The sequence below is a fragment of the Cydia splendana genome, chromosome Z, assembly GCF_910591565.1.
Source record: "Cydia splendana chromosome Z, ilCydSple1.2, whole genome shotgun sequence".
Classification (NCBI taxonomy): domain Eukaryota; kingdom Metazoa; phylum Arthropoda; class Insecta; order Lepidoptera; family Tortricidae; genus Cydia; species Cydia splendana.
The window spans coordinates 35,120,041-35,133,906 of NC_085987.1; the positions used below are offsets into that span (position 1 = coordinate 35,120,041).

The 13,866-nt window shown below is 37.4% G+C and overlaps 1 protein-coding gene across 2 annotated transcripts; it reads left to right on the plus strand.

The window, feature by feature from the left end:
- Positions 1-137: 137 nt before the first annotated feature.
- Positions 138-11,117, plus strand: LOC134803917 (uncharacterized). Of its 2 annotated transcripts, none has more exons than XM_063776730.1 (10): positions 138-180; positions 569-657; positions 743-868; positions 943-1,148; positions 1,237-1,572; positions 3,865-4,032; positions 4,127-4,390; positions 4,476-4,738; positions 5,519-5,716; positions 5,815-11,117. In XM_063776730.1, exons 1-10 carry the CDS (start codon positions 153-155, stop codon positions 10,194-10,196), a joined length of 6,060 nt encoding a protein of 2,019 aa, XP_063632800.1. In that variant the 5' UTR covers positions 138-152; the 3' UTR covers positions 10,197-11,117. The 2 variants fall into 2 exon arrangements, with proteins under 2 accessions (XP_063632800.1, XP_063632799.1); XM_063776729.1 differs by lacking the exon at positions 138-180 and adding an exon at positions 273-474.
- The last annotated feature ends 2,749 nt before the right edge of the window (positions 11,118-13,866 follow it).

A 13,866-nucleotide genomic window follows, 5' to 3' on the forward strand; every position in this document is an offset into this window, starting at 1 on the left:
TACCTGCCAAACCATTCATACTTGTCTGTGATCAACATTCAATGCCTCTGTGGTCAGTGATGCATATAAAAAAATAAACTAAGCGTAGAGACTTCCGTTTATAGTGATCGTTTTACTTCTCTTAATTGTATCTTCTCAATTAGAATAGTTAAATGGATAAACAAAAGCCCAAATTAGAAGGTAAATAAAAAAACTACAATACAATACATCAGAACTTGCTAGATTTTCAATACTCGTTTATGGTTTTGTGAATGGTGGTGTTCAATGTAAACTGTTATGGCGTTTGTCCTGCGATACACAACGCATATTCGTATCTTTACTATATTCAAGAAGAATAATTTACTTTCAGATAGTAAAATTTGTTAAAAATCCTTTTTCTGATCGAAAAACATGGTTTTGACTTAGTTAGGGAATCTCTAACTGTTAAAGCGTACGTTTTTTAGGTTATGTTTCCATCTTTTATAGGTATTTTAGGTGGGTTTTAGTGAGCACGAAGATCAATTGCGTGTTTTTCTCCAGAAAAGTATCCCTAAAAGTGATGTCTGAATGAATTTCTCACGGTTTCTAGATATTCAGTCATGGTGGGAAGTGCCCAGTATCGCGTACTTTTGTTCCTTATTCAGGACTGCGTTCAATCTTCTGGATTTTGACATTGAAGTGAGTATTGCTCGCTTTCTTTTGTATATAATCTTCTTATCATTAATAACTATCACCATAATAACGCGGTATGTATGTTTGCAAGGAACTTGAAGAGGCTCTTCTGACAGATGGAACGGAAGAATCGGCTAGTTCCCTCCTGACCGAGCTGATCGTGCGTCTTCTAAATGGATGTCTGGGCAACAATGACATCTCTGCCTTCAACTATCAGGTATCATTAACTATAATATGCGATAGAATTCGTATGTGAAAAGAAATGTTTTGTTATTGTTTACTTTGTTTCAGATGTATTTGAGACGTCTATTTAGAAGAAAATGTCAAGAAACGGGAAGATACAATCCATTTAACACTGATATTGACTTCCAATTTCTTCCCCTCCGCACTAAAGTTGAAATCTTATACGCTTTGTGCGACTTTCGTTTGGATGCTGAAGATGTTTTTGATTTGTTTAAAAACCTTGAAGCTGAGAGTCTACGAGTGGAACCACTAGGGTAAGTAATTAGGTACCTACATGCTAATTTGTCAATTCAATAGACTGCTATCTATGTTGCTACTATAATGGACACATTAACTTTTCAGATATGACAACAATGACTCGGCCTACTGGTACTTTTATGGCACAAGATTGTATAGAGAGGATACAATAAAGAAACAAAAAGGCAAAAACAAAAAGAAAAAAGGAAAGGAGAGCAAGAAACGTGGTTGGTTTTACGGGGATGACTGGCTGGACGACGAGGACACTGAAAGGGTGTGGCAAGTGGTGTGTTTCACCGAAGACGATTGGACCCACTTGACAGAGAAATTTAGCCGAGCCACTAGTAAAGTTGAGAAGGAACTGTATAGATCTCTCTCACAAAACTTTCTGCCAGAGATACCACGTCTTTTCCAGGAGAAGGAGCGCTTGCAACGTAAAAGGTAACATCTATGCATTTTATCTTATATAACAAATTATATTTATTTTTTTGTAGTATGGATAAGATCTGATTAGCTCTTCTTACTACTAATAACTACACGCCACCCACTAGCTGACATACAGACCATAGAGTAAACAAAGTCATATTAAAATGTGCAACAACTGCCCCTAGGAGTTAGAATGAGATTTATATGGACGAGTCAATTATACATAGGCATTTAGCAGCTTTTTAAATATCAATCTGGGTAAAATCCTTTACAGAGCTTTTTTGGATTGGTTTCTATCTATAATATTGATGTTACCTTACCAACTAATATAACCTGATGATGGATACGTGAAGTTCCCCAAGATAAGGTAAACAATCCACAGATTGGCCCTAACCCCCTCAGCACCTATGCAATATTTTGCCAGCAAAGAAAATCAAAATATAGATATAAAACAATTAGGTAGTTTTTTGGCTGGTTTGGTGGGTGGCCCCTGGTAAATGGTATTTAAAATATGATTGTTATCAGGTCTAATTACAACAACCCTTATTAATAATTTTAACTAGTCCTAGAATTATGTGCAGACACTGCATGTTCTACCCCTCACTTTATGAGGAATGTGTTGACTTACGCTGTGCCCTGGCAAAGTTTAGTTTTTTTAAATTTATTATTGCTTCTGCGAAATGATATTATTGTGTGTATAGGTCTACTAATGTGCCGTGACCTATTTTCCCCAGTCGGGTATTTTCCCAGTCGTGTACACAGTCATATTCTCCGCTCAAAACAATATTTGGTTTCAATGTGTTAATGCATTTCAATTCAAAGGATACCGTATCAAACTGAAGAACTATAACCGTCAAACGTAAATTCTGAATGTACCCAGGAATATTTACTATATTTCCCTATATAACCAGTTCCCTATATAACTGTTCAGCGGTGGGTGTGAGAGTGGATGGTCAACAAAGGGGTTGTAAAATCAATTGAAGGTGTGCAATTTATAGAGCTCTGAGTTTAGTGTGATGTAATAGCTAATTATGTATTTAATTCAAATATAACAATGCCAGGCGTTTTATTTGGGGGAAAAGTAGTCTCACGTGATGAAAGTACACAAACCATTCGAGCGCCTGCATGACGACCACGAGCACTTACTTTCACGCTAATGCCATGTTTGTAATTTAGTCTAAGTCTGTAGTTTGCCATGCCTTTGTAGAGATGCTAGGCCCTACTAAGCGAGTGTTGATTAAGACGAAAGGGGACGAAGGGGTGTCATAAGGCTGGCGCACGCCGCGCTTCGCACGCATGTGACCGCTCCTCCAGACAAACGTAGTCCCCATTTTCCTCTCCAGAATCTGGATATTATCAATATGGAACTCGTCCTGCCACCATACTCAGTTTAAGCCATTGAAATTTAAACCAAATTATTTGGAAGATAGAGTTGATTTTCCTTTGGTTGACGTTATAAGTAAAAAAAAAAAGAAGTTTCAGTGTAGCCTCAACCTATCCAGGCTTTTTATTCATAACTTGGGCAGAGATAGAGATTGGGATGAGGATATATAGAGAGGCGATCTCCTCTATCCCATACTTTAGTATAAATATTTATATTTATTTGGCTAAATTTAATTTTAGTAGTTGTGTAATAAATTCGGATGATTTTTTTTTTGTTCCAATAGAAGTGCTATTACTTAAAGGCTTTAATTTAATTCAATAAAGTGTATACACGGTGTAACATGAGTAAACCGAATAATTTTAACAGCGTATTCCTGATCATATTTAGAGACAAAAATGTCCTATAAACTTTTTTGAAATTCGCCTAGTTTCAGAGTTAATGCCAATTGAAAAAAAATCAAGTTTTTGTTGTTACATAGTGCAAAACGCCTTTTTGATGGCGATGTTGCTACTATGGGACGTAGTCTAAATATCCTTATTGATAGATGTCCAAAAGTGACAAGTAACACTTTGCAATAACTAAGTTTTACAAAAAAAAAAGTAAAAATCCATTTTAAGTGACATGTTTACCAATAACATTTACTTTTTATGTACTAATACATTCAATAAATTGAAAAAAAAAATAAACAAAAAATTATTTTTTTTTGGCAAAATTGGCCTATACTCATATTACATTTTTTCCTTCTTTTGACCTCAGAAATGCGTGGTTAAAATCTTTCGCATTCCTCGTGAACACCATGTATTGTAATACACATTGATCAATACGATGTCGACTTGTAAATCTTGTAATATACGCGTATATTATTAAACAAATAAAAAAAATCTGCAGGACAGTTTGTTAACCTATGTAACTATTAATTAAAGGTTGCTAGAACTAGCGCCACGACGTACATCGAGTCGTGTGCTTCAAAAAATTAAACAAAAAGAGGAAGAGGGAAAGCAAAGCGCACAGGACAGCAAGGACGAGGAGGAAAGCAAAGAAACACCTGATTTGGCGCGAGAAAACAGGGCAAAAAGGCGAAACTTACTAAGGTATATTTGTTTGTTACTTTGTGTTAATGGTACATTAAATACATTTTTCAGACGTGATAACTGATAACATACTAACATTCATTATATATTACAGGTCGAAGTCAGATTCATCAGACTCCGACAGTTCTGAAAGTGGAAAAGACAAAATGCCACAAAAAGTCTCCAAACGATCGAAAAGCCATGATAAGCGGTCAAAAAACTCCTCTGCCACACACAAAGGCGAACCACCCCCAGAGCCTCCTGTAAAAACCGGCAGAAAGACCAATAACTCGCTGGCTTGCGCTACGGGTCAGATCCTTATACCAGAAAATGACGAACCAGTTAATAGTACTAGGAAGAAACTTAAAACATCACAAATGTAATTTTATTTATCTAATGATTGATATTAATAAGTGCACATTCTGCACATGAACATTTTTGACATTGTTTTGTTATTTTTTTAGTTTTACGCAAACAGAGGAAGACATTCAAACCGACATGTACAAGGTGCTCGAGCAGCTCACCGCACACGACGACGCGTGGCCGTTTATGGATCCAGTGGAAGAGGAATATGCCCCGAATTACTACGCGGTCATTAGACGTCCCATGGATTTACGCAAAATGGAGGAGCGGTTAGACAGTGGTTATTACACGGATTTCGCGATGTTCAAAGCCGACTTCAAGCTCATCGTCAACAATTGTCGTCTATATAACGGCCAAGACAATGGTAATGTACGGTTTTATGATCGTAAACGGGCATTTTTACTTAACTGTGCACCTTTAACGGCCGGTTAGCAATCGTTACAAAACTGACGGTCAATGTCAAATCCCATACATTTTCTCAGGAATGTAACGGTTAGACGTTACAGAAACAAGACTTAAGTCGCGCTTTAAAGTACAAGTTAAATGAAAATGCCCAAACACCTTCAAGATTCTATACCAGTGATCTCCAAACTACGGCCCCGGGCCGGATCCGGCCCGCGAGCCGGTAAATTTGACCCGTGAACTCTCAATTTTCACACAATACATATATCTATTCTGCGGTATTTCTGACCGATACGATACTTCAAGAAAGGACCATCATACTCCCATCTTAAATGCCGCAATGTTGCAAGGGCAACGGTTATTGCTTAACATCAGCCATTCTACTGCTCGTTTGCCTCCTACATTAAAAAAATACCGGCTCGCGAAAAGGGAGCTGCGGCCCCTGGGGTCAAAAAGTATGGAGACCCCTGTTCTATACCATGCTAAACATTGCATGGCTTAAAAAAAGATATTTTCTACCTAACAGTCTATGCCTATTTTGTAGTAATAGTCGCTTTTCCCCAATACATATTATAAAATTTATAAATAAGGTATTTGTTTTGGTAGAGAAGTCAGCTGTCATTTTAAACTAGGTAATATTTACACGTAAAACTTCTTTTACACACATTTAGCTGTGTAAATTAATAAATTATTGTGTTTTTGTTATAGAATATAATTACATAGTCCATTGTCCATATTCCAGAATATACAATGATGGTAGACAGCCTTCAGGCAGCTTTTGACAGATTGACTGAGAAATATATGCATCGACTATCATCCTCAGATGAAGAAATTGCTGTTGAGTATCAATTACCTACTCCGTCTAGAAAGCATAAGCTTAAATCAAGTGAATCTCCAAGCCGAAATAAGAGGAAAAAACGAAAATCTCATTCTGATTCCGGTTAGTATTTTTTTTTTTTTTTTACATGATGGTGGCTCTAAATTTAATGTGGCAATTTAGTGACAACTATGCACCATATCATATTTTATTGGTTTCAGGTGATCCTAAATCCAGTTCTTCAGATCAACCTTTGGAAGAGGTGAAACTAAAAACAACCGAAGATGATGTTAATGATACACCTGATGCCGAAGCTAAAAAATCGAAACAAAATAAAGAGAAGAAAAAACGCAAAGGACATCACAGACATGGTAAACATTCCAAAAATCACAAAAAAGATTCTCACAAATCTGAACACAGTGAGGATAAAGAACCTAAAAGTAAACACAGTAAGAAGCAGAAGCATGGTAAAAATAAAAACAAAGAAGGCAAAAAGTCCAAGCAAAAGAAAAAGAAAAGTAAGCACCATGAGACGGAGCCTGTTGAGGTGCTGAAAAGAAGTGAATCCCAAGATTCATTAGAAAGTTCAAATAGGAGTAGAAGCGCGAGCCCTTTGCCCTCCATCCACACGCCGACTCCTTCGCCTTCCGAGGCCGACCATCAAGAGCCCTCCGACCAGCTCAACGATCCCGACTTCGTCAAGGACAAGTACGACAAGATCAAGGAAAGAAGACGCCACGCGGCTAAAGACGCATGGGAATCACTCTTCGATTACAGTCAAAAAACCGTTGATAAGCAAAAGCAAAATCTCCACATCCCGGAAAAAGAAAAGAATCAGAAATTGAGGGAAACTATAGAGAAACTCAAGGCTAAAAGTGAAAAATACAAAGATAGCTCTCTGTTTAATAGTTTATTTTCTAACAACAGTAATTCAGAGAAAAATGTCAGTAATAAAGACCATGATGATTTAGATTTCTCTGATGACGATCGTAATGATAGTCATAAAAGTAAAGGGGGAAACAAAAGAGGACAAAAGAAAAATACCGCTAAAAATGAATCTGCATCTGAAGCCTTGGAGCAAGCTGTTAAAGATATCAGCAAGTGGCTTGATGACGCTCCTAAAGGATCTGTGCATAGCTCGCCCTCTGATAGCCCGGCACATACCATTTCCACCGAAGAACATGACAACAGTCGACATGATGACGAGTTTGGACAAATAGAGAAAACAACAACTCTGAGAAAAGATTTATCGCGCAAACGGCTATCCTCCCGTGAACCGAAATTAATCAGAAGGAGAGAAATTCAAAGAACCATAGATAGACTACAACCAGGTAAAAGCAAGGGAAACTTGCTTACTAACCTGGCTAGCAAGAGTGTTGAGAAAGTAGAGGAATCCACTCCCCTCGGCCCTAGCAAAACTCGAGAGACTAGTAAAAACGAAGAGTCTAGCCCCAAGCTTAGCCTTGGTTCAGTATTGCACACTGTGGAATTTTCTCTTGGTAAAGACCACAATTTCAGCAAGACTGAAGATAATAAACTTCTTGACAATAATCCATCTCAGTCCCCAAAAAGTGAAAAAGATAACAACACCGAGGAAGTTATCCAGAAACATAAAGCAGAAGATGTTCCAGTTCAAACTAATAAAAAAGATGTGGAGGTTGAAACTGAGCCATCGCCAACGCCAAAACCAAGCCAAGAAAAGGCTACGCCAAATCTCAGTGCTTGGTTCAAAGCTTTTGGAACACCTAAAAATACTACCTCTACAGTAACTGCTCCAAAAAAGAAACCAGAAGAAATTGAATGTGATGAAAAAGTAACAATTGACAATACAAACAATGATATTAAAGTTTCCAGTCCTAAAAACACAACCAAGTATGATTCTCCAATTGACCCAGAAACTCCAAATCCTGATGGAGGTGACAGTCCATTACCAAGTGTAAGTGCGACGCCTAGACAGCGTAGAACAAGTACAGGCAGCTCCGTTTCAGAACGGTCCTCTTTCAGCCAAGATCTGGACTCTCCAAGACACCAGATGTCTCATAATTCACCTCTGCTGAGATCACCAGCATCACCTCGGACAGACGACTTCCAGAAAATTACATATCCTATAATTAATGGAACCGTGAGAGCAGGGTTTTACCAAGATACAACTTCCATCAAAAGCAGTCCAGAAAAAAGTTGCAGTCCACGCGAGGCTCCACAGTCGCCATATTCTCCTTATTCGCAACACGTATATGCTTCAAACAGTGGATTGGGATCCTCCACTCCGAATTACTTCCTAGACCACAACAAGAGCCCACTTCCAACATATACTCAGAATCCACCACCTTATTATGATACTTCAAAGGCTCCAGTCGTGAGTAAACCAGCGCGCATTCACGATGACTACACAGCCCTTGGTCCGGATAGCTACCAACAGAATACATACAGTGGACCATTTTCTCCTTCACACTCTCCATATCCAGCAACACAACCATCGAAGTATTCTCAACCACAGCTGTCGCCGCAGCCATCCGGCTCTAATTCAACTCTTGTTAATTCAACACAGCCTTTATCAGACCATAAAACCTCTCTGTTTCCTGTTAAGAAACGAATGTACAATGAACCAGAATTACCTACGTTATCACTTAAAACTGCGACGGAAACAAAAGATAATACTTCACCACCAATGAAAAACGAATATCAGAAAAAAACGTCTACTGCTCTACCGTCTGTGTCAGTTGATAAAATAGCAGCTGTCCTTAGTGAAAAATCGGAATTGGCCAATCAAAATAGCTTACGTGAAAAGAACGTGGTAGATTTTGCGGAACGCCATACAGTTGAAAATAAGGACACTACAACATTTATAAATAATGAACATTCTCTCGATAACAAGAAGAATATGGTAAATCCAGACTTGAACCAGCCAATAGGTATGATTAAGAAGGATAACATTGACATGGTTAATATGGGCTACAACATGAATCCAGATGAAAAGAAAAATATTGTAGAACCTATTGAAATCGATTATGCCGTGAACAAGGATGTCTCAAAACCTGCTGTGAACGTTCAAGCTAAAACCTATGACGTGGATAAAATTGCGATGAATCTCGGCTTAAATCAACAATTCCAAAAGTCATTGTCAAAATCAAATGCTCCCCCATTGACCCCAACTAACATAATTCCTGCCCACTCCCATTCTGAAATGAATATCAATCATAACATTGCCCACGCACATCACAATCAATATGATGGCATTTCTGGGAGCCAACCCGTCAGTAACTTTTCATTGAATGATATTGAACTCGCTAACAAAAAACTGTACGCTTGTAATAACGCGTCGTCCACTACAACGGCTATTGACTATGGCAATTGGAAACTGACGAATCAAATACGAAAACAAGACGTTCTGCCCTCAGATTACTCTACAAATTACAGTACCAGTAACACTGACAAACTGAAAAATAATATAAGCACTACCAGCCCCACATCAACTAATTATAACAAAAATGTGCAACACCAGCAGTACCACAACTACAGCATGTCTAGAACCGCTCTACAGAGAACCCAGGAGTTGCATCAAAATCTTCCATCTGAACTAAGAATACCCAATCCTCGAGGTATTCTTAAAAATGATCACATGACTATTACTTCTACTATGACTGAAAGTGATATGATTGCTAAAAGTGACACTACCGGGAAAACACCAAAACCTGATAAAACTATGCAGAATCAACCAATTGTCAGTTCGATGGCATATAAAACTCCTTATAACACACATTCGTCACTGCCTCTTGATAGTCTGCGAAATCTACCTAATATCCCTCAAATGCTTGAGCGGTACACTAACGATGAACGATATCTATCCAGTTTTGCCGCTAGCAACCCGTCACTATACCATGAAAAAACATTTCAAATGGCGCAAATGTTTAACAAAAGTATGCCTTCGGATTCTCAGCCAGTAAGCACATCTGTTAGTATATACTCTCAACCTTCAATGAGCAAAGATTCCGGTATTTATAAAACACCTACCACTAACCCTTCGGCACAAGCCGATTCTAAGAGTAGGACAAAACGAAAGCGAACTTCTGAAACCAAACCAGGGCAGATTGCAAGTCAGAGTTACCACACTCCTTGCGCTACTGATGTTTTGTCCTCTGTTAAAACTAGCATGGTTCCAGGAAGCGCATTCAATTTCGGTACTACGCCAAGCATGGCCTTGGGTGGCAGTCTATATGGAGACGGCACTGGATTTTCGATTGAAGAGTTCCGCAACAGTACGAATCAGTTAATGGCAGCAAATTACATGGCGGCAGTGGCACATCAACAGCGAAATAATGTTGAGGCGAGTGCTGAAAAGCTTGTAAAGCCTGCTCATCAGAACTCGACTCACAACAGTGGATCGTTCCCTTTCATTGGACATGGGCAAGTACGGAGTGGATACGGATTTGTGGGTGCGGATAGCTCGGCACCGCTGTACCAGCAGTACTTCCAGCGCCATCAGGAGGAGCTGCTGCGACAGTCAGGCGTGTCGCAGATCATGGGGCTGTACCCGCCCGGGTACCCCGCCGCGCTCGGCGTGCGCCAGCCTTATGACACCATCAACCGCCCTTCCTGGCTCTAGGCTAGCAAATACATATTCATCTCATCGCATCAAACAAACGACTTGTGTGCATGTAACATGTACTACTGTACAACCTAAATATACTTATAATTAATGTGACAATTGTTATAGAATTAGTATTGATTTAATAATTTATGTTGTTTGTAGATCCAATAGCATTTTGTGAAGATTATTTATAAGATTCACATTATTTATAACTATGTATTAAATGCAATGTAGAATGAACACTTCATGACAATTTAATGTGTAAATTACTTTTACTTTAGTGATATAATGATTAATGATGATTCGACTAACAGTTAATTCCGGTTAACGAGTTTACTTTATATTATGACGAGCTATAGTGATTGTTAACTTTAAGGATATAACTTTTATTATTCCGTACTATGTGTCCACTTAGTCATACAAACATAAAAATTATATGAACAAAAAAATGTTGAAGTCTACAATTTACCAGTATAAATGTTAGTTAAATACATAGTTTCTTTGTAAGCATATTTATTTAGCTAGTTTAGCACTCTTATAGTTTGACCAAGTGATCACATTTCGTTGAGATTACCCTTGCTGACCGTAATTGCAGAATGTATCCATGTAGTATTGATTGACGCGACGCTTTAGCTGTTAGCTTTAATTTACAGGTCACATAAAAACTCTTGTTATTATGATAATTTAAATTTTACGTTATGCTACTTACGTAGGTTGTTGTGTAAATATATCTCTATATTCTTTTGTTTACTACATATTAATGTTTTAATAGCATTTTACTTATACATCTACTTTTGTTAGATAAGATTAAACTTTAATTTAATGATAAAATTTCAAGAAAGTAGTTTAAGGACTCATTTAGTAAATTAAATAAGGTATTATATTAAAATCTTGTGTAAAAATTAAATAAAACTTTTTCAAAAACATCCAATTAAATTTTCACTTTTATTGTTACATGCTTGTTTTAAGCGACTCGCAGCTTACAAATGTGTCGCTCTTCAAACTCGGGTAAATCCACTCGACCCTCTCAGCAAATATCTACCCTATTACCTTTTCTTAATACCTAAATCGCATAATCTGACAGATGACAGATTTACCCGAGTTTGATAAGTTAAGCGACTCAAATGAACTACTTAAATAAGTAATAAAATATTGCAAGCCGATTTCAACTTCTTTGTAATTGGGTATCAATGTGAAATTGTTCAAATAGGTCGACGTCAATGATATGTACCTACAGTCACCTGCAATAATATGTTATACAACGAAGGCCGCAAAAATATCTGACACGATCTTATTTCTAGAGCCATAAGAGCGTGTCACATATTTTATTTTTGCGGCCATCGAAGAGTAACATATTGCAGGTGACTGTACCAACCAAGGCTCGGAACTAGTGTCCGACCGAAGGTTCGGTTTCGGCCAGTTTCGGCCAAAAAAAACATGTTTCGGCTGTAGTTTCGGTTTCGGCCAAACCTTTCGGCCGGGCCGAAACTTACGAAATGGTACTTCGTACTATGAAACTAAACATGTGACAACGATCAAAAGTTGGGGAACAAGTAGGACAACAATATTAACATAGGTACTCATTTATATATACATAAATTAATTGGTTTATTATAAAACACAATTCCCCTCATTAAGGCGCCACTGGATGGGGAACGCAGTCTTAGGGCCAGTTGCACCAACCACATTTGACAGACTGATCAACGTCAGCCGGCGCGCCCCGGCGCGCCACTATGAAACTTTCCATACATCAAAATTTTGCGAACTCTTTAACGATACGAACAGTTTGGTGCAACCGACCCTTAATGTGTATAACTAGTGGGGTGGCCAAGTTGAAGAATAGCAACTTTCGTAGGACTAAAAAGGTTTATATAGACAAGCAGTGGCGTAGCTAGGGGGGGGGGCGGCGGGGGCGGCCATTTAGGGGTGACACCCGACCGTGAACATCAGTAGTGCCATCTATAAAAAATAGAAGTAAAACTGTGGCAGACAGAATGTAACAACATGCCCACGAGGAACCTGAGAGATTTTGACAGCATATTCTGATCATATTGAAAGACTAAAGTGTCCTATAAACTGTTTTGGAATTCACCTAGTTTCAGAGTCCAGTACCACCAGCCAGCTAAAAAAAAACATATTTTTATTGTTACTTAGTGCAAAATGTTTTTTTGATGACGATGTTGCTACTGTGGGACCTAGTCCAAATATCCTTAGTAATAGAATGTTAAAAAGTGACAAGTATACAAACTAGGCTTTACAAAAAAAGTTAAAATTCTTTCTGAGTGATAGTTTTACAAATAGCATTTATATTTTATTTTTTAAATTGACGTAAACTTTTTTCATATTTTATCTTTCTTTGGCCTCGGAAATGCGTGGTTAAAATATCTCGGCTTCCACGTGGGCACCTGGTATGCAACAATAATAATATGTTGGCGCCTCGTATGTTTTTATTTTAATTCAGGATCATTGTAAAGGTTTTTTTCTTAAATTATGTGATTATTTCTGTAATTGACAAATAAATTAAAAAATATTTTTGGGTGACAGTTTAAAAAATTATAGCATTTACATTTTATGTACAAATACGTACGAAAAATCGAAAAACATTTTTTTTTTTGCGCAATTGACGTAAATTCTTTAAGTATTTTTTGAAATTTTTGCCTTATTTTGGCCTCAGAAATGCGTGGTTAAAATCTCTCGGGTTCCTCGTGGGCACCTGGTATATAGGTAACAATAATATGTTGGCGCCTCGTAGGTTTGTTTATTCAGAAAGGTTTTTTTTTTATTATGTGATTATTTCTGTAATTGAGAAACTATGTCACTGTTTCTAATTGGGTGACTCTGGTCTGGATCACTCTGGACTATTTGAAATTCATTGCGAAATGGGATTTTACAGAATCTCTTCCAAATCTCGCACTTGGCAAAAAAAGTTTTTAATTCTTTTAACATACATTATTTGTACCTTTTATATCTTTCACGGGACAATGATGACTCGGACCTTTGGGACTATTGAGAGTTCATGGAATCTAAAATGAAAGCGATGGAGTAAAATTGTGAGCTATGAAATATTAAACATAAATTACTATTACCTTTTTAAATAATTATATTTTAAAATTTTGATAGAATTTTGGGGTGACACCCACAATTTCCGCCCCGGGTGCCACCCGTGCTAGCTACGCCACTGCCGACAAGTGGTATTGTTGGAATCAGCATGGTCTACTGATTATCAAAATGCATGTTATCGCTTAATACAGTGGTGGAATTAGTTTATATGACGTCATATAGTCAGCAGTACAAAGTTGTAAACTTTTTTCTTTTAAACATACCATGTAGGGTACCAAATGAAAGGGCTTATTGAGTAGGTTACAAATATATAACATAGTCTAACACTTTCACCACTTGGTCTAACAAATTATTAGAAACCTTTCAAAAATTTTACAACCAATAGTTGAATTTGAACTGCTATAAATTGAAAATGGCTGAATGGATTAGTCCAAATTGTATATAAAATGACTGTGAATATTCTCGGTAATATGTCTAAAAATAATTAACCAAATATATCCAAAAATAAGAAAAGTACATCAAGTAGAATAACAGTATAAATTTCTATTACAGTAGACTACTAAATACTATTTTTTTTTTTACTGAAAACATACATAAGAAAGGGCTTTGTCAGCTGATTACAAAT

Excerpts from the sequence above, each read along its gene's own strand:
- LOC134803917 (XM_063776730.1), top strand. The coding sequence starts at position 153 with ATGGATAAACAAAAGCCCAAATTAGAAG. Across the intron at positions 869-942 it reads TCTCTGCCTTCAACTATCAG|ATGTATTTGAGACGTCTATT; the intron begins GTATCATTAACT and ends ACTTTGTTTCAG. Across the intron at positions 4,033-4,126 it reads AAAAGGCGAAACTTACTAAG|GTCGAAGTCAGATTCATCAG; the intron begins GTATATTTGTTT and ends TATATATTACAG.